The sequence below is a fragment of the Bufo gargarizans genome, chromosome 6 (assembly GCF_014858855.1).
Source record: "Bufo gargarizans isolate SCDJY-AF-19 chromosome 6, ASM1485885v1, whole genome shotgun sequence".
Lineage (NCBI taxonomy): Eukaryota > Metazoa > Chordata > Amphibia > Anura > Bufonidae > Bufo > Bufo gargarizans.
The window spans coordinates 43,657,801-43,685,669 of NC_058085.1; the positions used below are offsets into that span (position 1 = coordinate 43,657,801).

General features: G+C 45.7%; 1 protein-coding gene across 2 annotated transcripts in view; it reads left to right on the forward strand.

Moving 5' to 3' along the window:
• Nucleotides 1-27,869, forward strand: part of OGFOD3 (2-oxoglutarate and iron dependent oxygenase domain containing 3) — a 91,215-nt gene that overhangs the window by 26,112 nt on the left and 37,234 nt on the right. For both annotated transcript variants that reach the window (XM_044296518.1, XM_044296519.1), the window contains exons 5-8: nucleotides 2,446-2,510; nucleotides 4,838-4,894; nucleotides 7,529-7,682; nucleotides 20,943-21,066. In XM_044296518.1, the coding sequence (XP_044152453.1) occupies nucleotides 2,446-2,510; nucleotides 4,838-4,894; nucleotides 7,529-7,682; nucleotides 20,943-21,066 (400 nt within the window). The remainder of the gene's footprint in view (nucleotides 1-2,445; nucleotides 2,511-4,837; nucleotides 4,895-7,528; nucleotides 7,683-20,942; nucleotides 21,067-27,869) is intronic.

Here is a 27,869-nt window from a genome sequence, read left to right on the forward strand (position 1 = left end):
TCTGCCCTTCAGTCTATACCTCTGTCTCCCCTGCCCTTCAGTGTATTCTTTCCCTCTGCCTTTTTAGGCCATTCTTCTTTCTCACCCGTCCTTCAGTTTACTTCTCTATGTCCCCTTCCCTTCAGATTAAGCCTCTGTCTCCCCTCTCCTTCAGTCAGCACCCCTTTATTCCCTACCATTCATTCTTTCCCTCTGTTTCCCATGCTTTTCAGTCTATACCTCTGTCTACCCTGCCCTTCATACTTTTCCTGTTTCTCCTCTGTACTTCAGTCTATTCCTATATGTTCTGTGCCCTCCAGTTTAAGCCTCTGTCTCTCCTGCCCTTCAGTTTTCTCCTCTGTCTGCGCGGCCTTTCAGGCTATTCTACTTTCTTCCCTGTCCTTCAGTATATTTCTCTATCTCCCCTACCCTTCAATAGGTTATCCAAGTTCTAGAATCCATCTCAACATGCCTTGGCCCCTCACACACAATGTACTTACCTCGGCACTCGTGTTACTTCTCATACCGGCATGGCCGCCGCTGCATCTCCCCGTTCCGTGGATAAGAATATCCAGCGTCGAGAGGGAGGGCAGCCAATAGCAGACAGGGACCAGCCTCCCAAGCATCTCCCGCGATTCTAGGGAGGCTTATCTCCATCACCGCCTGCTATTGGCTGTCCCCCCCCCCCCCCCCCCCCGATGATGTTTTCATCCACGCGACTGGGAGATGGAGATGTAGCGGCACAGGTGCCCGAAGCAAAGTAAGTATAACCTCTGTGAGGGGCCCGGGCATATGGGGGTGAATTCTAGAACTTGGATAACCCCTTTAAAGTTTAAAGTGTATCTGTCTCCTCTGCTCTTTATTCTACACTTCTATTTCCCCTACAGTTCATTTACCTAGGTCTTTGTCTTCCCTGTATTTCTCTCTGAGTTGTTGTCTTACCTGCCTTTCTTTGTAGGGTTTCTCTATAGGTCTTTGTCTTCCCTGTATTTCTCTCTGAGTTGTTGTCTTACCTGCCTTTCTTTGTAGGGTTTCTCTATAGGTCTTTGTCTTCCCTGCATTTCTCTGTAGGTTTATGTCTCTCCTGTCGTACTTTCTGTGTCTTTATTTCCTCTGTAAATCTTTGTCTCCCCTACCTTTGTCTGTCTTTGTCTCCTCTGCCTTTGTTTCTTATATCTATGTCGTTGTCTCTCCTGCCTCTCTCTCTTTGTCTTCCCTGCCTTTCTAAGTCTTTGTCAGCCCTGACTTTCTCTATCTATCTATCTCTCTCTCTCTCTCTCTCTCACACTCTCTCTCTCTCTCTCTCTCTCTCTGTCTTCCCTGCCTTTCTAAGTCTTTGTCAGCCCTGACTTTCTCTCTCTCTCTCTCTCTCTCTCTCTCTCTTTGTCTTCCCTGCCTTTCTAAGTACTTTGTCAGCCCTGACTTTCTCTCTCTCTCTCTCTCTCTCTCTCTCTCTCTCTCTTTGTCTTCCCTGCCTTTCTAAGTCTTTGTCAGCCCTGACTTTCTCTCTCTCTCTCTCTCTCTCTCTCTTTGTCTTCCCTGCCTTTCTAAGTACTTTGTCAGCCCTGACTTTCTCTCTCTCTCTCTCTCTCTCTCTCTCTCTTTGTCTTCCCTGCCTTTCTAAGTCCTTTGTCAGCCCTGACTTTCTCTCTCTCTCTCTCTCTTTGTCTTCCCTGCCTTCCTAAGTCTTTGTCTCTTCTGACTTTCTCTCTAGCTCTTTGTCTTCCCTGCCTTCCTAAGTCTTTGTCTCTTCTGACTTTCTCTCTAGCTCTTTGTCTTCCCTGCCTTCCTAAGTCTTTGTCTCTTCTGACTTTCTCTCTAGCTCTTTGTCTTCCCTGTCTTCCTAAGTCTTTGTCTCCCCTGCCTTTCTGACTTTACATTTGCCCCTCCTTGCATTCTCTCTATTCTTTTGTCTGTCTCCCCTGTGCTTCTCTTCCCTCACCCATTGTGTCAAACCCTCTCTGAGCAAAAGTATTAAAAAATCTACCCCATAGTGGGAAATACCTTGTTTTAGATGACTGAGCTGAACCATCATTTACTCTACAGACTGAACGTACAGTACATGGCTGTGAATCCCGGCTGTTAGCTAAATTCCTGCAGTCTGGCAATGGGCTCATATTGTGACTTGGTAAATTAGCAGGTTTTCCAGGCCACCCATTGCCAGAGTAATGGAATTGGCTCTAGTTGCTTTCAGTATGCAGTATCATTTCTCGTGTTTTAGTATTTTCCTTACCTTTCTTTTGTAGAATGTTATTTTGACTACAAGCTATAATTTTCTGACAACAATAGGAGATGCTAAACTCTAACTTTTATCTGGCACATTAAGTGTGGGAAAGCTGCTGCGGGTGGTAATCAGGCGGCTCCATTACCGGGAAGCCTCTGCTGCGCCAGCGCGTGGTGGTGAAGGCTCCAGCAGCTCGCAGGTTGTGTGTAATTTACAATCTCTTCTCCCTTTGTGTTTTCCAGGCGTCTATTCTAGACCTGCACTCAGGAGCGCTGTCAATGGGGAGGAATTTTGTAAATATGTATCGGTGAGTCCTTACAGACTGCGCTCATTTTCTGAATTTCTTCTATCGCCCACTCCTTCACCTTCCCACTGCCTTCTATTGTTATACCGCTGCTTTATTCCATTTACAGTCTTAGCTTTACTTCCACGTGATTAACACCCCCTCCAAGCTGTTTGCTTACATTTGTCTATCCATCCTTCTTTCTCCTGTCCTCTAAATTTTTAAATTTCTTGAATTTATCTTTCACTTTCTTCGAGTACTTTAACTTTTTCCTTCGTCTTTAACTTTTTTTTCTCTTAGAATCTCCTTTTGATTTTTCAATTTCTTACTTTCATTTTCTTTTTCATATTCTTTTCTCTTTCTTTCTTTCTCCCCTTTTTTTTTTTCTTTTGTCTTTCCTTTCTTCACAAAATTTCTTCACCTTTCCTCAGAATTTTTCAATTTTTCCATTTCTTGAATTCGTCCTTCTCTTTCTAGGAGTACTTTCACTTTTTACTGCATCTTTCCCCTTTTTTTTTTCCGAATCTCCTTTCACTTTTCCATTTCTTACTTTCATTTTCTTTCTCATAGTCTTTTCCTTGTTTCACTTTCCCCCCTCAGATTCTAATTTTTCCCTTCACCCCAAATCTCCTTTCATTTTGCTCTTCTCCAGACTTCTATCTCTGTCCCCCCTGCCCCCTTGAGACGTGGGTCACCTTCTTGACGTCCGCACAGTCCTCACACTAGTAAACTTTTGAACCTTGAGTTTAAAAGGGGGCATTTATTTTGTATAAATGAATGTAATTGAAACCCATGTTTTGGCATGCATTTTATTATTTATTTTTTTGCATTTTTGTGATTTTTAGCCCCCCATGCACATTCAGGTGCTGTCTGGTCCCACTGCATTTTGGGGCTCAGCTGACAATAATCTGCGTGCTCTCCCGGTATCTTCCTTGTATAGACTGTATATCCCCTTCCGGTGACCCCGGAACCCCTGCCTCACCCCGGGATCCCTGTGCTACATCTACTACCGTTCTGTGGTGATTTATTACCAATTATGCCCTATAATAACTTGCATGAATGAATATAGCTCAGACACAGAAGATAGATTGTGCCGTTCACCTGAAAATGGCCTGGCAAGCCTGCAAAATCCATCATTTTCTCATCAGAAATTCTCAGGATCTACTTCCCTCTCAGCCCTCAGGGAAAGCTCATGTCTAGGATTTTTTAAGTGATCATAGTCTCTAACAGTTTTATAGGGTTAGAAAAACCCAGCTGCTTTCTTGTGGAAATAGCGCCACCCCTGTCAGCAGGTTGTGCCTGGTATTTCAGTTCAGCCGCACACAACCCATGGGAAGGCGTGGCTGTGTTTCTAAAAGAAGGCAGCCATGTTTATCTAATCCTGGGCAATACCTATACCAGGGATAGTGATTTTCCGACACCCAGCCGTTGTGAAAGTTCAACTCCCAGCATGCACACTTGCTGGATTGTTCTCTGTTCTACCATAGACGTGAACAGTGCATGCTGGGAGTTGTAGTTTCCCAACAGAAGGAGTGACAGAGGTTGCTGACTCTATAACTGTGATGGCTAACCTCCGGCACTCCAGCTGTGGTAAAACTACGACTCCCAAGATGTACACTTGCTTGGCTGTTCTCAGAACTCGGAGGTTAGCCATGACTGCTCTATAATGACTAGCTCTGCAATATCATATAATATTTCGTGTTCCATTTTCAAGATCCCTGCTTGCTCTGTGCGATTTGAAACATTTCTGTGTCCCTTTACAGGTTTGAAAACCTGTTCTGAGCACTGCTGGACAGCTTAGAAAAGTGTCCAGTAATGAGCTTGTACCTGTGTCATTCGGGCTGGATAAGGATTGTTTTCATTCACTGATAGCAAGCATAGCTCTAGTAAGAGGTGAAAAATTGAAAATTAATGACCTATAGTTACATAAGACCAGAAGACTCAACTCCTCAATTCTCAGACCTTAGGATCTTGCATACATAAGCCTATATCTCTGCTTGCTGGACCCCTGTGGGGACATGAGAGAATGTGACGAACTACACTCAGACCTGGTTTGATCGGAGGAATGCTTGAAAGTGACTGTCCATGGTTTTAACATCATGATTCTGGTACAAAGCTCCAAATCCATCCACAGACATAGATTTAAATTATTCTGGCTGTCACCACTAGAGGGAGCTCAGGCGTTTTTATCATTGGCTTTATAGTATAACCAGCATGCAGTGAGCTCCCCCTAGTGGTGGCTGCAGGAAGACAGAATTATTTAATTTCATTCTATGGTTATGCAAGCGATTCGGAGCTTTTGTATCAGGAAACCCTCACTTAATTCACACTTATAATTCTTCTTTTCACAGGTATTATGGAGAGCAGATGAAAGAGATTGTGACTGAGGAGGATTTTCTGCTGTATCGGTAAAATCTGTGTTTCCTACATTGAATTGTTCAGTGAAAGTCCTGTAATCCGGCATCTGAAACCCTGACGATCCAGCACTCATTTCCAGTGCCTGAGACTCCCCTGATTATAACACATTGTTAGCGTACATTCACACGGTGGATTTTAACGCTGTAAGAATCCGCCATGTACTCCGTGGCAGAAACTGCTACTGCTGTTCACTGTGAACCGGACACCCGCTGTGGCTTCAAGCAGCGTCCATCCGGACACTGCACCAAGAAGGAACGTGTTCTTTTTGGTGCGGTCACTGCTTTAAACCAACGGACCGCGAACTGCAGTGCTGCCCCCATTGAAAACAATGGGAGGCAAACACCACAAGGCTGCCGCCAGAATTTTGGAGTGGTGGCGGCGCCAGAATTCTGTGTGAATGAGCCCTTATAGTATCAGATTTCTGTGGTGAAGGGTTCTGTACTCTAACAAGTGAGCGCCGTAGACATTTCTGTAACCTAGATTATCTAAAAGTCCAACACTTAGCAAGTTGAGTCATGGCGGATTAAAGGGGTTGTCCGAGTTATGAAAAAAAATAAATATAGCACTGAAAATCTGATGGGCAGCAATATATAACTAAGCTAAGAAAGTTTTATGCCAAAAAATAAAAAATATATATATTTCCTCATTTCCTTGGTTCTCTTCTGGCCCTTTGTTTACATGCAATAACAACAATCTCTGCCCCTGCCCCTGCACTGCAAAGGGAGTGGATACAAGAGCTGCCCTGAGTGACATGTCTGCCTGCTGGGAGACTCTGCAGCATGTTGTATGTGTAGGACTACAAGTCCCAGCTGTATAATGACACTGCTAAGGGAGTGGATACAAGAGCTGCCCTGAGTGACATGTCTGCCTGCTGGGAGAATAAGCAGCATGTTGTATGTGTAGGACTACAAGTCCCAGCTGTATAATGACACTGCTAAGGGAGTGGATCCAAGAGCTGCCCTGAGTGCTGGGAGACTCTGCAGCAACTTGTAAGTGTAGAACTACAAGTCCCAGCTGTATAATGACACTGCTAATACACACAGGATCTTTCCCCTACCTTCTTGTGCAGTGCTCTCTCTAGTCTGTCAGCTCCAGTGCCCAGAATTGTCTCCTCACTGGGTTCTGCAGCTAGCCAGTCTGTGCAGCTGAAGGGGTATCCTAGGAGAGAGCAGACAGCCCGGCAGTGAAGGGGGGCGTGGCCAGCACAGTGACGTCTCGTTTACAGGCTTGTAAACAAACTTTATCAGAGCAGGGAGAGAAGCTGACATCACAGGTCATGTGACCCTCAGTGAAATCTGAGAAACCAGCCACTGGATATAAAGTGAGTGAATTGGAAAGCTGTTACATTTGCCTAGGCTACTTTCACACCTGCATTTAGGTGCGTATCCGTCTGGTATCTGCACAGACGGATCCGCACCTATAATGCAAATGCTGGTATCCTTTCAGAACGGATCCGTTTGCATTACTCTGTATGTCGTATCCTTATACCCTTATACAGATTACAGGTAGAGGTTGTCTAATCCAGAGGGCCCTTTTAGCATTATAGTTGTCTCACTATAACAACTTCTCACCTAGCCACAGTATATCTGATGGGTGGGGTACGACCGCTGGGACCCCCACTGATCACTAGAATGTGGGTGATCACTAGTACGGCGGGGTGACCGATCGGTTCACTTGGGTGACTCAAGGTAACCCGTTCTTGTGATCGATTGGGGGACCCCACCATATCAGGTACTTATAACCTATCCTGTGGCTGGGTGATATGTTCTTATCATGCACACGGCCGTGCCTGTATTGTGGCCCTCAAACAGCGGGTCCACAATACACTGGTATCGGCTGTGTGCGCCCTGCATTCACTTGAATGTGTCTGCAATCTGGAAGGTCTAGTGCAGAACATTTTTTATATTTTTGCGGTGCGGACCGACCACGGACCCAGAATGGGTCTGGATCCATCAGAGGCAGCCGCGCGGATGTTGCCCGTGCATTGGGGACCGCAAATTGCGGTCCACAATGCACGGAACTGCCAATCAACGGCCCTGTGCATGAGCCTTTAATGAATACAACAGTGATCCTTCTACACACATCCAGTGCAAGTTCCGTGTCAGAAAGGTGGCGTCCAGTCTCTTGAGGACGGCGATTAGGTGCAGACCATTAGTATTGACTGGCACTAAGTGTCTGTAATAGACCCTGCAGTAACGAGGCGTTGGCGGTGTCATTACTCAGCCTGCCGCTGGCTTGCTTACAGACTCACTTCCTGTTTAATTAAGCTGATTAGCACCCTAGATTTCATGTGATCATCCAGACGAAGCAGAGCTGGGGCCGCTGTAATTAGGGCGATCAATCTGGCGCTGCAGTCTTTAGTGTGTGTGCTCTCTATCCAGGAGTTGTTATATATACCATGATGTCGTTTTATTACGCTGTATAGCGGCAGTTATGAACACTACATCTCCCACAGTGCAACACAGCGGAGCATGCCCACTTCAGTCCCTTAATACAGTACCTGGTGGGAACACTACCTCTCCCACAATGCACTGCAGCAGGACCCTGGTGTGTAAAAGGAAGCCGCCATACTCTGTGTCCATGGTGGTAATTATACATATGTTGTTTTCTTTGTCTTTCTGTAGTAACGTGCGGCGCAGAATCCAGCAGGAGATCACCAGAACCTTCGATCTCGACGCCGCCTCTTTGTATCTGACCAAACCCACCTTCTTCTCCCGGATGAACAGCTCCGAAGCCAAAACCACACATGACGAATACTGGCACCCACACATCGACAAGGTGAGGAGACCCAGCCTGGGACAATCACTACTGGCAGCCATTACAGCGCCCATAGGGATCGTCACCCAGAATGGAATCTACACCTGTACACTCTTCTCCTTGCCCTGTAGTCCTTAAAGGGCATCTGTCAGCAGCTTTTTACCTATGAAACTGGCTGACCTGTTACATGTGCACTTACATGTTTCATCCGAAGTGGATTCGCTCATCCCTATATATGATGTTACAATATTTTATCTGGTTTTATAGCTAGTTGCTTTTACACAATGGTACTTGCCATATAGACTAGGCTTAGAGGTAAAGGGCATCCTTTTTATGGCCGATGTCTAATAAGACAATTTATTCTCTTCTAATTAAGTATTTAAGTCTATAAGCAGAGGTAGGTCTGTTGATCAAGGATGCAGATAAAGTGACATTTCAGAGTTACGACTGCGTTCACAAATTCACTACTAGAGATTTCGTTTTCTGGCAGAATCAAAAAGTTTCTGTCTCAGGTTTATTCCTGATTCTATGAATTGGTATTTTTATCTAATGATAACTATCTGAGATATGTTGTCCTTAGACTTGGTCCCCAACTAAATTATAATTTAGTACGTCTCCTGTTGTGCTGTCGTGAGGGATGAGCTGGAAAATAGGAATTAGTCTTACTGGTAATTCGGTTTCCAGAGAGTCCCTCATGACAGCACCCGGAAATCCCCTCCCTTACTAACTACTAGGTAAATATTGCATATAAGATTTTCTTATGATTTTAATAAATCGGTTGCATCCATCCTGGTGTAGTAATCTGGAAAAACTGGTGGGTGGAGGTGGGAGGGAGGGGAACAACCTCCTGTTGTGCTGTCATGAGGGAATCTGTGGAAACCGAATTACCGGTAAGTCTAATTCCTATTTTTTTATAACGACCAATTGAAAAAAGTGTTTTTAGCTCAATGACTACAATGCAGTAATAAATAAAAATTGGCCTCAAAGATGTACATAACATTGTACTCATGAATCAGGTGGCCCAGGATGAACAGGTTGGAGTTAGCAGTAGAACATTTTTCTTGAATCTGGTCTCCTGGAGATATTTTCCTTTTCAGCGGCAGGTGATGGTTATCAAAAGCTAATATTTGTCCTGGAAATGCGGCTGGTGTTCAGGGGTGGCCTTTACTAGAGCTTTGACCCGCGCTATACTCCGGCTGTGTGTTTGTTTAATCATTTATTAGCTGCTCTGCTCCTTAAAGGGGTATTCCAGTCACCACATGCTATCCCTGAGCCTCCGGTTAGGGTATAAACATTAGATCAATGGAGGTTTGACCCCCCACTGATTACGAGCACGGGCATCCTATGTCCACCAGTTGAGTGGAATGTCGGACGAGCATGCACGCTGCCACTTCATTTAACTCAGCTATCTCTGGCAGTCCCATAGAGATGAATGGAGTGGCAGCATGCATGCTTGACCTTGACCCCATTCACATGAGGGGCAAGGGACCCCCTTTCTCATGAGCAGTGGGGGTCCCAGCACTCAGACATTGACCGATCTAACATACTGTGCTGCGTTGTGGTGCCAGTAGGGGGCGCACTAGAGCTCTGCATATTCCCATGAGCATACAATGCTGCTTACTTTCCCTCCTTTAGACGGCGGACGTGATATGAGAGTCTCTTGATATCACTCAGTGGAATAGTCGCAGCAGCACAGAGTATTTCTGGGGTGTGCTGATCCTGTGGGGGCAGTGAGTTGAAATTAGTGAGTACAGGGTTATTGAAGAGGGGTATGAGGACAAGCAAGAGTCACACATTGGAGCAGGGTCCTCCAGCAGCACAGAGTATTTAAAGAGCATACATTGTAACAAATGATCAGCATGGGACACAAATCTGGATTACACCTAGAGGCTCAGCTTCCTCTGCAACTGCTGTGCCCTGTGATTGACAGGACCAGGTGTGATGATATTTTCACTGACAGTGCAGAGGACGTTGCAGTTGCAGAGAGAGCAGAGCCTCTAGGTGTAACTGTAACGCCCCCATTGCTCCTAAAGGCTCATTTGCATATAATAAAACATCATTTATCCCAGCAATGTGGACACATATGAACACAGGACCAACACAGATGCCTTCAGCTGCCAAGTGCACATGTAACAGGTCAGCCAGTGTCATCTAAGTGAGGAAGAGAATGGAAATAAATTGGAGGTCACCAGTAGAACGGAGTAGCGATGTTGGGGAGATGGTGACCCGTGCACCCAACAAACGGCAACAAATTCAGATGTAGCAGGGTTGAAATTGTAATTGAACTGTTCCGTGTTACTCAAAACGTCACAGTTTTAGCCGCAGTGCTGTGCGGTATTGCAGATAGACACCACATAATCCGAGCATTGTCGTGCCCTGCTTAGCTCTGCTGCATCTGTATACAGCAGTGCTGACTGCGTATTTTTAGACAGAATTGGTAGGTGATCCAATATTCATGGATCCTCTGTATTCTATATATGCAGGTCCGCCCTGGGTCTTAGGCGCAATGATTTGAAGTCGCCCCCCCCCCCAGCTCCGGATCTGCAGCATCTCCAGTAATAGAGGGCAGAGGTGATCTCCTCCGGATCTGATGGGAACTCCCTAGAGTCAGGCAGTTAATCCCCATTGTCCGTGCCGCTCGTAATGTGCACACAGGACCCGTGCACCCGCCGAGGTTAAACTGCAGCAAAATGCAGGGATGGACGGGGGACCAGATGCTTCTTGACCTGTTATATCCACTTTATTCCATTACAATCACAGTCTATTTCCTATCTGACTCTGCGCTGTGCGGGGCAGGGGTGTGCCGTTGGGCCGGAGCTGGGGATGGGTATGAATGTTATGTAGATGTAATTAAAGGATCCACTCCTGGGTATCATGGGGTGGCATCAGCTCCTTCAAACCCATCAGAGATAAGCAGCTCCAAACTAATCGGACAACCACTTATCTTCCGCTCTGTTGAAAAAAAAAAAAAAACATGCCGGGCCAAATACAGTTTTAAAGGGCAGTTGGGGGGGGTCCCGGCTCCTCTCACATGACTATGGCAATCCGGTGCATTCTTAAAGATTGCCCCAAAGTGCAATTTTCTTCTAAATTGTGAGTCTGCCAGATATATTATGGTGTTGCCAGTCCAGCAATTCCCTACTATAGCCTTATCACTGCAGTCACTGCCCTCATGCGATGGGCATTCCACCTTAAACATGCCTTAAAGGGGTTATCTAACCCCTAAAACGCCTCCCTAAAAGACTGTACTTACCTCGTTTCCCAGCATCTGCATCGCTTCTGATGGCCGCTGCTGTATCTCACCGTCTCGCGTGAGGGGGGGTGTTTCAGCCAATAGCAGGCCGCGACAGGAATGAACCTCCCTAGCGTGAGGAGCGACGGGGGTGCTGGAGAGCAAGGTAAGTACAATCTGTGTGAGGGGTCCGGGCATTTGGGGAAGCGTTTAAGGGGTTGGATAACCCCCTTTAAGCTACCTTAAGCTAGCTGTTGGCCCTACTAGTTCAGCTGTCTTTTCTGGACCCCGTATACATGCACACTCAGCTGGGCTGAGCATGCATGTGCCCTGAATAGGAAGAGGAAAGAAAGCCGCTGCCAGACACCTCCCAAAGAACAAAAGGATTGGGCATGTTGATATCCTACTGCACAGTCCTTGTCTCCTCTGCCCTCAGGGCCCCCCTATAACTGTTAGATGGTAGTCCTGTCCCGCCAAGATCGATGTATGGCTATACAGGGCTACAAGGTAATCAAATCTTCTCTCTGGCTCTGCGATTCCTGCAATAGGTGCTGTTTGGTGCAGCCTGTATTCTGGCTGTGGAGCAGCAGACACAGGCTGCAATAAAACAGCCGGCAGAGAGGCTACACTTGCTGACCTGCAATATTATCTGCTCTGTTCACACTAGCGCTCTGCATATCTGCTGGGTTGCTGCCGGATCTCTGCCGGTCCACATTATAGTTACTTGGGTTGGACGGTGACGGCAATGCGGGAATGCAGAGAGATCCGGCAGGCCGTAGCGTGAAGCTAGCCTCATAATACACCTTTATTAGGGAACTGCCATTTATGATGTGGTTGAGCGCCGTTCAGCTCATGTGTGACGGCACAGCTGGAGCAGTAGTGCCACACAGAAATGTAGTCCATTATTTATCCCCATCCCGCCTGTATCTATGTCCTCCAGGCATTAAATTGAGGCTCGTTGCCAGCAAAGCTTGAAGCCCCCCCCTCGCCGGGATGGAGGTGAGAGATCTCCGCAATCCCACCGGACCTCGCTGCTGTGCCGCTCTGCACTGACAGGTTCCCTTGTTTCTTCTCCAGTCAGCTTTATTCATTGTATAAATTTCCCTTCCCCCCAGAGAGCCGAGGAGACGCAGGTGGGGAAATGCTTCATCCGTCGTTTTACCACAAGACATCTAAAGAAGCAAGTTAAAACTGCTTGCTGTCAATTAGCAGGAGCATTCAGAGACCGAAAACCCCCTACAGACCTATTACTTTCCACAACTGAAGGTTTGTCACAACGTATCCTGTATTGATACATTGTGACAAATGATCAGCACTGGAGAGAAATCTGCTGCTGGAGTGTTAAAGGGCATCTGTCAGCAGTTTTGTACCTCTGACACTGGCTGACCTGTTACATGTGCACTTGGCAGCTGAAGGTATGTCTGTCTCATGTTCATATGTGCCCGCAGTTGCTGAGGAAAATGAAGTTTTAATTAATGCAAATGAGCCTCTAGGAGCAACGGAGGCGTTACCATTACACCTAGAGGCTCTGCTCTCTCTGCAACTGCCACACCCTTTCCACTTTGATTGACAGGTCCAGCTGTGATCACGTTTTCACTGCCTGTCAATCAAAGTGCAGAGGACGTTGCAGAGAGAGCAGAGCCGCTAGGTGTAATGGTAACGCCCCCGTTGCTCCTACAGGCTCATTTGTATATAGCAAAACCTTATTTTTCTCAGTAATGCTGGCACATATAAATATAGGACCAACACAGATGCCTTCAGCTGCCAAGTGCACATGTAACAGGTCAGCCAGTGTCATAGGTACAAAACTGCTGACAGATGCCGTTTAAGTCACAGTGTGTTTCAGCCTCCTCCATGTCATCATCCACTGACAACAAGCAGAGGAAATGAAACACCTACAGTTACAAGATTTTTCTCCAGCAGCAGAAATTATTTCCAGATTTTTTTTTCAAACTATACAATTGCATAATTTTGATCAAACGTCAGTGGGACGAAAGGTTGCCAGACATTCTGGATTATCAGACGGACACAGAAAAGCTAAGGTTAGGAAACATGGTGGCTTGCTTTCAAAAACAGCACCACTCCTTTCCACAGGTTGTGTGTGGTATTGCAGCTCAGCTCCATTTATTTTAATGGGGCTGGCATGCCATACCATGTACAACCCATGCCTAGAGGTGGCGCTGTGAAGAAAGCAGCCATGTTTTTCAATTTTTTTGTGTTTTTACTCTGGTTTGTGTATAATAGGCTTCTTTTGGATCAGAATATATAATAATATGTCACATGAAGATGCCAAATAATCATATATGCATATATAGCCACTGCTGCCTGTTGCCACCACTAGGGGCAGTGTAGGAGCATTCCTTTTGCCCTTATTGCACTGGGAGAACAGGAAAGCGACCACTGTGTACGAGTTCTTTTTTGTGCTCCAGACGTCTCTGGTTGCTAAGGATATGCTGTCTGACAACTACAGCTTTATTTAGGGTTGTCAGGCAGCAGGAGCCTCTAACCAGGCTGTCTCAGATTACCCAGGTATGGCAGACAATTTAAAGGGATATTACAGCCACTGGATAGATGACTATTGCTAGATCTGTGGGGGTCCAACCTCTGTAACACTGATTGCCAAGATGGGGGGACCCCATTCCCCATTTTCCCCAGCTGCAAAGCCCATGGCAAGGAGTTTGAATGGAGCAGTGGTCTGGCATGCATCCTTTCCCTCCATTTAGTCTATTGCACTGACATGATTGGAGGTCTCAGATCCCCACTAATCTAGCATTTCACTTCTGGCTGGAGTACGCCTTTAAGAGAAGAGGCGACGTGGCAAGAGTCATCGTACAGTGAATCCATCTAATACCTTCTCTTTGAAGACCCTGCTTGGAGACGTCTCAGCATTTCTGTGTAGCTTCTGGAGAATGTGATGTTTAGCTTGGACCTTGTGTATTCCGCCTCTGGTGCCGGGTGCCACGAAGCAGCTCCAGCTCTGCTACATCCTCCCAGTATATGGTCTCCTATCTGTTTGATCAGGTCACATCCCTGCAGAGTCTGGCAGCGCCCGGTACCCAGTATTGCATGAAGTCACCGGACGTCGGCGTGCGTCTGTCTGAAACTGCCGTGGCAGAAAGACAGGAGCCGCAGACACACGGTGGAACATGACATGTCTGCGCCGATACGGTTCTCACATGACAGGGGGAAATTATGGCAAAAACAACAGGCAATGGACAGGTCATGGCCTCACACAAAGTCAGCACAGCCATATCCTGAAATACTCTGTGCTGCAGGAGCCCCTGCTTCTCTACATTTGTCAGTGAATTCCCGCAGGAATCAGCACACCCCTCTCCTGAAATACTTTTAAACGGTAACCCTCCGTCTGTGACCTCTTACAGGATCAACAAACACCTTTTCTGAAATACTCTGTGCTGCTGGTAGACTCTGCTGCTTCAACTATGTAATTGTCAGTCAGTGACCTCCCAAAGGATCTTTACACTCTACTGAAATATTCTGTGCTTCTGAAGACTTTGCTTCTTCTCTATGCAACTTTCAGTCTTTTAGTTCCCATGGCACTGCATCAAAGAACCCAGTTCTGACCTGGACCTGCGCTGGTTGCGTAGTCTCCAGTCCACAAGCCGTCCTCTCCACACATCTCTGACCTAACCTTCTGATACCTCCCACATGTAATCAGTCAACAACTTGTCCTCTCCATAAGGCCTCATGCACACAACCGTTTTTCAGGTTTTTCATTCACTTCAATGGGGCCGCAAAAGATGCGGTCAGCACTCCGTGTGCTGTCTGCATCCGTTGCTCCGTTCCGAGGCCCTTCAAAAAAAATATAGCATGTCCTATTCTTGTCCGTTTTGCGGACAAGAATCAGCATTTCTACAATGGGCCGCCCATTCCGTTCCGCTAATTGCGAAAGGCACACGGGCGGCTTCCGTTTTTTGCGGATCCGCGGTTTGCGGACCGCAAAAAAAAAACGCCACAGTCGTGTGCATGAGGCCTAAATCTCTGACCTAATCTGATACCTGCTCACATGTAATCTGCAGTCCACAACCTGTCCCCTCCATACATCTCTGACCTAATCTCCTGATACCTCCCCACATGTAATCTGCAGTCCACAACCTGTCCCCTCCATACATCTCTGACCTAATCTCCTGATACCTCCCCACATGTAATCTGCAGTCCACAACCCGTCCTTTCCATACATCTCTGACCTAATCTCCTGATACCTCCCCACATGTAATCTGCAGTCCACAACCTGTCCCCTCCATACATCTGACCTAATCTCCTGATACCTCCCCACATGTAATCTGCAGTCCACAATCTGTCCTCTCCATACATCTCTGACCTAATCTCCTGATACCTCCCCACATGTAATCTCCTGATACCTCCCCACATGTAATCTCCTGATACCTCCCCACGTGTAATCTCCTGATACCTCCCCATGTGTAATCTCAGATCCTCCTCCTTTGCCCTCACCTAGGCCTTCACCCTACAAAAAAATCTTCTGCCACTACACAGCCGCCTGAGCAGCCTCGACCCTCACCTGCTGTGACTTCCCCAGCCTCTGTACCAGTCTGTCACTTAGTTCATGCTTGCTTTCACGCCTTTTCACATGTACAGCGCTCTGGAATTAATGGCGCTATGACATAAATAATATCAAAGTGACCCCGCGGGGCCGCTATCAGTCCTGTGCTTTGGGCAGTCGCTGTTTCGGTACATCTCTTGCTTTTATGGATCACCGGTCTTAATTTAATAAGTGACCTGCTCAGGCCTATATATTCAGGAAATATGGCGGTGCAAAGCTATTCCCCGAAATAACCGCAATCGCGCCGCGCACCCGGCCAATCTCACTAACCTCTCTTTGCAAACCAGTAGCGAGGCCATAACCCTGCTGCCACCATATCAGCCCAGTCCCCGTCCCTTCCTCTCTTAGCCACTTGAAGGATAAATTAAAGCTTTTTACCATCCTACAAATTGTTTTCTGTTTGATGACCCATAATATTATCAGATGGATGGATTGTGACCCCCACCATCTCCGAGAGAGAGGCAGGGAGGGACGAGACCACCAAGAGTGAAGATTGAGGCCATTAATGTCAAGGCAACAATTTTATTCCTTTTTAAGATTGTATCTCTGGGAAGGATAGAACAGGGTCAAATTGCCTCTCGATGTAATGACCAGTGCATTGCAATGTCAGATAATGACCCCCATTTCCCTAGTAGTTGTAGGTTTTCCGCCTGCTGTCATAGCATAGTGGTCACCAGGCCTGAGCAGCTATAACTGAAATTGATGTGTCTGTTGTCCGGTTTAGAAAATCCATGTTCATACACCCTATTAGGGAATTCTAATATGGATCCCCTACAGATATGATTATGCAGCATGTAATGCTTAATTTTTCCTGCAGGGAAATGTTCAGACGGAGGTTTTGTGCCTGGGTTTCAGCTTGGATTCGGCACCAAATCGCTGAAACTAAAATAAAATCGGGAATATGTTGCACACGGGTGACAGGGAATCACTTAGAGGTGCTCCCACTGACAGACAACGCCCAGTCTGACGAGTGAAAAAAAAAAATATAATAATAATAGTGGGGCACTCTCTATAGCAGCGGTTCTCAACCTAGGGGTCGCGACCCCTTTGGGAGTCGATCGGTCCTTTCCGGGGGGTCGCCTTAAGGCTTCCCATTGTGGGGCGCCCGTGTAGCGTTATACTACCCTACCTCGTGAGCAGTGGCATCGCCAGAGGGGGCCACGGCCCCCCCTACATCATGCTGTGCCCCCCCCATATGCCCCCCCAACTAAAATGCCCCCGTTCCCGCCCCCCAAGTGAGCCGCCGCCGCAGTCAAGCACAGGGAGATGAGCGCTTCCATTGCGCTCATCTCCCTTGTAATCTGCCTGTGCTGTGGTGGTGCAGGGGAGGGAGAGGTGTGTCCCCTCCCCTTCCTCTGATAGGCTGCCAGCTATTAGAGGCCAGCAGCCTATCAGAGGCCGGCGCAGGTGGCGCGATGACGTCATCACGCCGTCTGAGCCTTACAGCGCGGGACACAGGCCAGAAGAGGCCTGCATCGCATCGCTGACACTGAGGTAAGTATAAGTGTTTTTTTTATTTTATTACAATACTGGCACATGATGATGATGATGGGGGGGGGGGACTTAATACTGGCTGGCACATGATGATAATGGGGGGGGACTTAATACAGGCTGGCACATGATGATGATGGGGGGGACTTAATACTGGCTGGCACATGATGATGATGGGGGGGACTTAATACTGGCTGGCACATGATGATAATGGGGGGGAGACTTAATATTGGCTGGCACATGATGATGATGGGGGGGGACTTAATACTGGCTGGCACATGATGATGATGGGCGGGGGGACTTTATACTGGCACATGATGATGATTGGGGGGGACTTAATACAGGCTGGCACATGATGATAATGGGGGGGACTTAATACTGGCTGGCACATGATGATGATGGGGGGGGACTTAATACTGGCTGGCACATGATGATGGGGGGGACTTAATACTGACTGGCACATGATGATGATGGGCGGGGGGACTTTATACTGGCACATGATGATGATTGGGGGGGCGACTTTATACTGGCACATGATTGGGGGGCGACTTAATACTGGCACATGATGATGATGGGGGGGACTTAATACTGGCACATGATGATGATGGGGGGGACGGGGACTTAATACTGGCACATGATGATGATGGGGGGGCGACTTTATACTGGCACATGATGATTGGGGGGACATATCAGATATTTACATTACAATTCATAACAGTAGCAAAATTAGTTATGACGTAGCAAGGAAAAAAATGTAATGGTTGGGGGTCACCACAACATGAGGAACTGTATTAAGGGGTCACGGCTTTAGAAAGGTTGAGAACCACTGCTCTATAGTATTGGGATTTTATTAATAATGGATAGAATTCGGACAATAAATGGTACAATTAATGGTAAAGATAGGTCAATAAGAAAGATACTTAATGCTAAAATTGATTGGCAGCAATTACTAAAAGATAAATATATATATATATATATATATATATATATATGTGTGTGTGTGTGTATTCACAATACTGTAAAAAAATATCCAATTCAGCCAATTCATCAGGAGATCTCAATCTCTGGAAAAGTAACAGTCAACCAGACCTCTGATGGTATGGAATGTTCACAATACAATGGCAACCCAAAAAATCTTCCAAGGGCCAAAGCAGTATACCAGGTAGTTGTTAGTCTCAAGCGCAGGCAAGGGCTGATAACATGCAGAGCGGCGTCCCGCTCACTTGACACAAACAGCAGCGTCCCGCTGTATAATCCACAGGATGCGATCACTTATTGAAACAAACTGTCACAATCTTACCAGGAGGACTTCAGTGGTCTTTGTTGCCCTCGACACGGTAAGCCTCCTATGGAAATCAGGGTTCCGGTCTCAAGGGCTATTACTTGTGTTAAAATTCTGCGCCAACCTTTGAAGTACACGTGACCCCGCGATGAGTCAGGGTTTCCTCCGTGTAGCGAAAGTTGTCTGAGCAGTTCGATATTTTCAGTAATAGGTTCCACGCCTCCTCGGCCGGTCGATGTGCGTTTTTTCTTTATTTCAAGATAAGGGGTTAATTTCAAACGCGTTTCGGGGTTTAGAGAAATGACCCCTTCATCAGTGTCTAACCAATTGCTGAAACTGCCTCCCATTGTTTTCAATGTGATTTTGGGCCGCAGTGTACGTGGCCGAGGGTTTTTCAAGACCGCACCAAGAATATACAGGCCCATTCTTGTCGAGGTTACCCCACAGATCCCTTGCAAAGCCCCAGCGGGGGGTCTGCTTGTAGTTTAGCTCCATTCAATGTAGCTAAACTTAGAGCAAGTCAGCAAGACTTCAAAATACATACGGTCGTGAGTGCCCCCCAATAGTGACCCCTTGTTTGCAGTCAGAGGCTGCCCGACTCCCGCTCACACAGCTGAGTTCAGATCTGGAGAGAAGCAGTCCACCGTACCCCTCCTCCTCGTACTGATAGAGGCTATTTACTTACTGTAGCTCCTACAAGAGGCGTTCCCCGGATAATAATTCCTACGGGGTAAAACGTTGTTCATTGATGATCTGAATTCTGATAGAAACATAGAGGAGAACAATGCAATCACGGCCATTGTGTTGTGCCTCCATCCGCGCAGTATAAATCTAAGATGAATTAGGCAAAAAATGAAAAATGAAAGGGGGCCCAGCGATGATACATCAAGAACCATTTCTATTGACTCCTGTTGCCTGTGAGGATGACAAAGGGGTATCCAGAGCAATATAGTCATCTAATTGGGTCCTATAGAAAGTATGGTCCAAACAACTGCGGCCCTTCCTATCTACACATAGGTCAACCGCATCTTGCCCAGTTGGGATGATGTCTTGTGGCTCGTTGGGGTTGACTTTACTAATAGATAATCACCAGGGGGGTGTTCCCTAATCTCAGCCAACATGGCGTGTATAAAGAGTGGCTCTTGCTCCAGTGGACCTTGTGTTTCGGAGCATCACCAGGATGGCCCACTTTTTATGGGCTTTTCTTTCCATGAACCTGGAGTATTTGCTTTAAAAGGGAAATCCAACTTTTCTTATTTTTTTTTTATTTCATGCCCACCCTCTTGCATTATTAACCTTTTACATATGTACTTTAAAATTACATATTAAAAATTGCTTCTCATAGCAGCGCGGCGCTCCCAGTCCAATTTTATATAGGGTGTCTACGTCAGGAATCGCCTGCCGTAAATCTTCACCTGTTTGGAATCCACCGTGAGAATGGATTTTTCGTCATAGCGCTAGCAAAAGATCCAGTCTCACACATGCGCTGTGGGTTCTAACCAGGCTAGCATTAAGTGGCCGCCATATATAATTGGACCAGGAGCGCAGCGCTGCCCAGGTAAGTAATTTTGAATAAATACCTATATAAAGTTAAAGTTAGGGGGAAATGAAGTTAAAAATAAAAAGTGGATAATTCCTTTAAGTGCACACATAGATAGACTAGCAGACTACACAGGCAGTTGGCATTCAGCTCATCTGTTCACACGATGCTGGGATTTCCTGCTCTGAGGTATAAAGATAGAGCTGCTACGCTCAGTGTCCGGACACAGAGTTATTAATGTGGCTGCTGCTGCTGCAAAAACAGTGAGTGAAGTGCTTATAAAGGTAAAGCTATTGATTTTGTTTAGGGCTGAGAGTAGCACATTAGATGGGGAATTTTCCACTGTGCTTCAAATTGTAGATGTTTGTGAATGCAGCTCTTTCTGTTAAGGTAATTGTAGCAATTATAAGGTGTAATTATCTATTGATTGCCGCAGTTCTCGGCCGTGATAAAGAGTTGCCAAGTGCTGGTGATGACTACTGCAGCATGTAATGCATAAGCCCCCACCTAAGCACCTGACTTGTTTGCCTCTTCTTCTTTACATTTGGATCCCGGGACCTTAAAGGGTTTGTCTCCTTAAGGCAACACTGTTTCATGTACCATATTAGGACATATGTAATTTAGGATGGGTCCTTGCTCTGTTGCCCACCATTTAGAAAGAGCTTCTCGCTCTGTTGGACTCAGCTTGCCCATGTATTACATGGTTGGCCATTTCCTGTATTGCAGTGTCCACTGCAGGGGATATGGGAACAACTGGAGGTTTGACATGACGCTGTCTAACAGTCCTGGATACTCAAGAACAGGAAGTTCTCATTCTCAGGATTTGGAGGTGGAGCTTACTTGTCTTTTCTTCTGGTTGGGACTTTGAAGGGTCTATTCAGGGGTGGCGGTAGGGACCAACACTTCAGTATTGACAGGGATTTGTGCAGATATCCTAATTTAACCCAGTGGAAGATTCCCTTTAAACAAGTGTTAGGGGTTGCCTTATGGCTCTTGCCACTGAGTGATGTAGGCTTGGTGTTTCATAAAAAATTGACAAGAGCACCCTCTTCAGGATTATTTTCTCGCATTATGATGTTGAGCTCTTCAGAAGACCCCTAAAGGCCAGGAGTCTTGATGGGACTTGGTTAATTGACCTTGTGTCTCTCCATCCCCAGGTCACCTATGGATCTTTTGACTACACGTCCTTGCTCTATTTGTCTGACTACTCCAAAGACTTCGGCGGTGGAAGGTTCATATTCATTGATGAAAAGATGAACAGCACAGTGGAGCCCAGACTCGGTAAGAAGATTAAAAAAAAATACTAAAAACCTTGAAGAGCACCTCACAAGGATTCATTCTTTGTTGTCATTCCTTTAAGAATTGGTAGCACCATCTGGTTTCCTCCATCTCTAATAACTGCAAATTGTTATTTTTCCTGTCTCAGCCGGAGATGGGATTTTCAAGTTTTTTAAGTCTCGGTATGATCTTAAGTTAATGATTAGGAAGTACTTTACCCAAGAGGAATCGGTGCTCTTGAATTGTTAAAGGAAGGGATGCCCAACCTGTCGCAAAACTACAACTCCCAGCATGCCAAGACAGCCTACAGCTATCAGCATACAGCAGGGCATGAAGGGAGTTTTAGTTTTACAACATCTGGGGGAGCCACAGGTTGAGCATCCCTGGTTAAAGGGAAACTCCAGATAATAAAATGCATTCTACAGGCTTATACTTATCATCTCTCATTGATAAGGGGTGATAACATGAAGAAAAGTCCATGTATCACTCCCTCACTGGGGGCTATACAGAGGGAGGAATTATAGCATCAGGCTGTCCTCTTCCTTTCAGCTCTCACCTGCAGCTCCCTCCTCCCCTATACAGACACAGCACCTGTAAGACTATTAATCCTGACTGCACCCCAAATATTGCACCTTGAGCTTTGATCCTGGTATCATTTGAAAGCTAAGATTCTAGATTATGAATACAATCCCTTATGTTCAAATTGCAACAGTCGTATAAAGTTACAGTAATTTATAAAGGGATTTCCTGGGAGTAAAATATGAATGACCTCCTACAGGCTTTGTGATCCAAGACTCAGTGTTACAGCATGGTTTCTACATAATAGCAACTTGTGACCGTTATGTCCATGACATTTATTGGCCCTAGTCATTAGATGTCTCAGACTCCATTCCCTTTGGTATTCTCTTATCTTTAGGCCTCTTGCACACGACCGTATGGCTTTTTCAGTGTTTTGCGCTCCGTTTTAAACTGATCCCTTTTTCCGTTTCAGTAGTGTTTCCGCTTCCGTTCCGTATTTCCGTTTAGTTAACGTTTTTTTGAGGATCGCAAACGGAAGCATCACATATACAGTATACAGGGTGGGCCATTTATATGGATACACCTTAATAAAATGGGAATGGTTGGTGATATTAACTTCCTGTTTGTGGCACATTAGTATATGTGAGGGGGGAAACTTTTCAAGATGAGTGGTGACCATGGTGGCCATTTTGAAGTCAGCCATTTTGAATCCAACTTTAGTTTTTTCAATTCGAAGAGGGTCATGTGACACATCAAACTTTATTGGGAATTTCACAAGAAAAACAATGGTGTGCTTGGTTTTAACGTAACTTTATTCTTTCATGAGTTATTTACAAGTTTCTGACCACTTATAAAATGTGTTCAATGTGCTGCCCATTGTGTTGGATTGTCAATGCAACCCTCTTCTCCCACTCTTCACACACTGATAGCAACACCGCAGGAGAAATGCTAGCACAGGCTTCCAGTATCCGTAGTTTCAGGTGCTGCACATCTTGGTGTTGCTATCAGTGTGTGAAATCTACTTACCTCTCCAATTGTCCGGAATCTTGATTTATGGTGAGATTCCATGGAGGCAGCACATCAAGTGGTTATGGTGGCTAATCACCGCCGGCCTTGTTGACGTTTGGTTTATAGTGACATCTTATAGCTTGGCAGCAATTGGCAACCATGGTCATATGACTTCACCACAAAGGTGTCCAACCAAAGCATGGGGCATTAGAACGTTTAGTTCATTTTCCTTACAGTGGCCACTACAGGGCAAATAGGGTATTACATGCCACGCTCCCATCAGTTATGTCATAGATGAATGGATCTTCTATGCTACTCTTCTCTGTGGTTCCTGTGGAGGGTGGTCCAGAGTGGTGGTAGTGGTGGTAGAAAACCCCTTTTAAAAATTGAAGGAGGGAATGAGGAGCATTGGCACTCCATTAACCCATGCAGAGTTATAGTATTGGGGGATTTATTTATATGGACTGCAGTGATGGAGCAGGAAGAAGCAGCACCACAACCGTATGGTAAAAATTGCAGTATTCTTAAGGGAGCTGCAGTTAATTACGGTACTCTGGTTCTCTTATTTCATGCCTAGTACTTCACCTTCACTCTGCGTCTGCGATGTTTTCACTCATTTATTACAATTTTCAGTAATGTAATAAGTGTTTTTATAAACACAATTATGTCCTAAAGATTACATTAAATTACTTGGCTTTTTATTAATTAGGCCAATTTTTTTAAATTATAGCAGCCGCCATCGAGAGTGGCCATGTAAACCATGCCTTTCTTCCATACATCCTGGCTTCAGCTGTTTTGTAAACTCCCCCCATCCCCCAGAAAGGAGGACCTGAACATTAATAGAGCCGAATGCAACCTTTTTTATATTAACCGTTTCTGTACGGTTCCTCTGCTAAAGCACTGACGGATGGTCACCCGCCTCATAAACCGTTCCTCCAGCAGCTGATGGAATTGAATTTATCGGAGTCCTTCTGGTCCGTTCAATATGACCTTCTTTGCAAAAGGAAATACCTGCAGGGACGGGGGTGTTAATTCAATAGGGCTTCTCCAGGCTTGTGCGAATTTCCTTATAATGTTGAATGGGTACATGGTAAGTGTAATGAAACAGGTGCCGTGAAAGTCTTTTAATGTCTGGTAGTTCAGAAATTCTGATAGTCCAGCACTTTACACTTATGGGCACCTTCATGCTATTTAGCATTTGTAAAAAAAAAAAAAAAAAAGTCATATTTGTGTGAGCAGAGCCTGATCCCACAAGATGGAAAAGTTCAACATAGACTCAGGCAGAGTCCATATATGTCACCTATGTGTATGTCTAGTATGTCTACATGCACAAAAAAAGACTACCCCTAAAAGTGCTATTTGCGGAACACTTATCATGTCTCATTGATAAGGGGGTGATAACATGAAAACAAGTTCATGTATCACTCCCTCACTGGCGGCTGTACAGAGGGAGGAATGATAGCATCATCTTCCTTTCTACTCTCACCTGCAGCTCCCTCCTCCCCTATGCAAACATAGCACCAGAAAGTAAAACTATTTATCCTGACTTTAAGTAAGTGCTGGACTCCAAATATAGCAACTTCCATCGTGGTATCGTTTTAAAGCTAAGATTCTAGATTATGAATACAATATCTTCTGTTATATTTGTGACAGCCATATAAAGTTACAGCAATGTGTAAAATAGTTTCCTGGAAGTAAAAGCAGAGTGCCATACACTATATAGCGTCTCTGCTATATAGCGTATTCGCTTGGATGGTACTGAGCTGCTCCAAGGCCATGTGTCCGATGAACATGGCGTCTCAAGCTGCGGAAGAGGCTACAGTGCCACATTGATTAAACCCTTAACACCTTAATGACCGGGCTATTTTGCACCTTCATGACCAGGCTTATTTTTGAAAATCTGACTTATCACTTTATGTGGTAATAACTTTGAAACACTTTTACTTATCCAAGTTATTCTGAGATTTTTTTTCTAGTGACACATTGTATTTCATTGTATTAAGTCATAAATTTGAGTCAATATATTTCACCTTTATTTATGAAAAAAATGCCAAGTTTACTACAAATTTTAAAAAATTCACAATTATTAAAATTTCTATTTCTCTGCTTTTAAAACAGAAAGTGATACCTCATAAAATATGTATTACTTAACATTCCCCATATGTCTACTTTACGTTGGCATCATTTTGGAAATGTCATTTTATTTTTTTGGGATGTTGGAAGGGTTAGAATTTTAGAAGCAATCCTTAAAATGTTTAAGAAAATTTTAAGGACCAGTTCAAGTCTGAAGGCACTTTGTGGGGCCTACATAGTGGATACCCTCATAAATGATCCCATTTTGGAAACTACACCCCTTAAAGGGGTTATCCCATCTTAGACAATGGGGGCATATCGCTAGGATATGCCCCCATTGTCTGATAGGTGCGGGTCCCACCTCTGGGACCCGCACCTACAACGAGAACAGAGCCGGGGAGAGTTGTGGCTGGAGGACCCCGGATTTCCCAGGGTCCGACCACCACCAGGCGCAGCTCCCCGCCTCTCACATTGAAGTGAATGGGAGCGCACCGCACATGCGCGGCCAACGCTCCCATTCATTTCTATGGGGCCGACGGAAATAGCCGAGCCAGCGCTCGGCTATTTTCGGCGGCTCCATAGAAATGAACGGAGGGCGGCTGCGCATGCGCAGTGCGCCCTCCTTCACTTTCTCTGCTCTGTTCTCCTTATAGGTGCGGGTCCCAGCGGTGGGACCCGCACCTATCAGACAATGGGGGCATATCCTTGCGATATGCCCCCATTGTCTAAGATGGGATAACCCCTTTAAGGGGTGTAGTTTCCAAAATGGGATCATTTATGAGGGTATCCACTATGTAGGCCCCACAAAGTGCCTTCAGACTTGAACTGGTCCTTAAAATTTTCTTAAACATTTTAAGGATAAAAAAAAAAATTCACCCTAATAGATCTCTATTAGGGTGAATAGGATTTCTACAGTTTCCATTCTGAGCTATGCCTCGTGCATAGCTCAGTATGGAGAGAGCCATGGCAGAGGCCTGGATCACTTCAGCAGTGTCCAGGTTGCCATGGCAGTGGAACCGTGATCGCCGCTCCCTGTCAGTGCAACCGTGTGCTGGCTGTATGATACAGCCAGCACCCGCGTGTATGGAGCGGGCCCGCTTCATACATCTCCTGCACCACCTATGACGTACCGATACGTCACGGTGGTTTAAGGGGTTAAATATTGGTGACCTATCTATAATTTCGTAAACCAGCTCACCGACCCTTCAGTAGCTGCACCTCTTTCTGTGCACAGATCCTGTAAGGTTTGAGGCTATACCATGTATAATTCACAAAACAATCCAGGACTTGATGAAACAAACAACTTTATAACTTTATTTACAACTTTTTCTCCTTCATTAAAATCCAGTGTCAACAATGCAGCCCTAGAGATTCATTTTACGCGTAGGTCATCTGTTTAAATAACAGAGATGTGGAGCTGATGTCCGCGATCGACAATAACGCCAATCGCAGGCATTTCACCCCCCAGATGATGTTTTAGTCAAATGTGACCGCAGATTATAACTGAAGAAAATGTGGGAGCACTGCACTCCCTTGCCGGTATCAGCTTCCTGTCTCTGAGATCTGGAAAGCTGTTGCCTGGTAATGATAGGCCGGAGCCTGCTGGGGGCTCAAATGCCTATCACAGATGAAGTGCATACTAGGATAAAATGGCTGTCGCCAATATGTCCGCATCTTCATGTAGCTGCAAATTTGAATAAAAAAAGCTTTTAACCCTCTTGTGAGTGCCATGTGAATTCCGTTTCACCAGTATGGAATATTCCAATAAAGGCCTGCAGGTGGCAGCACTGTATTGGAATATACTGAAGGTCAGCCATCATGCCCCCCCATGTCAGCCATCATATAATATCCGGCCCAGTACTGCATGCAGACAACTGCACCCTGCTCACAATATCATGCCCAGGACTAGCAACCAGTGCACCACAGCTTGCTGTCTGTGAATTGCACCAATGCCACAAGTATGTGTTACATGTCACCCAGCAGATATTTTGGGTGCTGTTCGCTATATCATGATTTTGTTTACAACGGAGCCATTAAAGCTATGCGGGAAGCATATACCGGCAAACCTTGGGGGATAAAATTGACTTTAATGGGATCCATCAATGTGCCAAAAATAGCGCTGTAGACTGTGATACTCTTGCCAAAGATATTGTGAAGTTCGGGGGAAAGCCCTAGGTTCTGAATATAGATGTGAACAAAGCCTTATTTCTGAGTATTACTACATATGTAATAAATGATAAGAATTATCCTACTGGTATCCAGAAATGTAACAAACACCAGCCTTAGTATAAAGTAGATCGGCGAAGAATGCGCCAAAATATATTAAGAACCACAGACCTCTTAGTAGTTACAACTACTAATTAGACAAAGGGCACGGAGAACCCCTGTGACACATTGCCTTTAAATGTTCTATTGAACATCCATTGTGGATATCCTTTATTCGATAGGATATGCCACCAATGTCAAATATAGGTGCTGGTCCCATCTCTGGTACCAGCACCTATCTCTAGAACAGCGCTTCCAAAGTGAACAAGTGCGCACCCCCATGCGCTGCCACCCTCCATTCTGCGAAGATAGCCGAGCCATTTCCAGCTACTTACAGCAGTTTTGTAGAAGTGAATGGAGCGGTGTCCAGGCTTGCGCTTTACTTTGGGACACTGCCAGTCCCAGGGGTGGGCCCGAGGGCCCGACAGCTATCTGACATTGATGGCATATCCTAGTAGTATGCCACCATTTTTTGAGGTGAGACTTTTAATGGAAGAAACAATGGATATGTTTGGCGCATGTGCTGGGAACTTTTCCGAACGTACAGTGTAAGCGCAGCCTAAATTGTATCAATGACTAAGATGAATAATCTACTGAATATCCTCCACTGGAATTTGAGAAGTATTGCAGTCTTACCCCAGCCATGCTGTAGAGCCAAATGGGAAAACTCCCAGCAGCTGTGTCTTCATGCAGGTGTTATCACCTGTTGATAAAGGCACATCGCCGAAACGCATCCTGGTTATAGGACCATTCCTACAAATGGAATAAAAAAAGTTTACCTGCATGAAGACACAGCTGCTGGGAGTTTTCTTATTTGATTATCGTGGAGTACGCTCTTCTCCCGGGCAGTGTGCACCTGAGCGAGTGCTGGTTTCTTTATACCTAATGCTGTAGAGCCAGTGTGTCCTGCCCTCACCTATGCTGTTGATTGAACGAGTTCT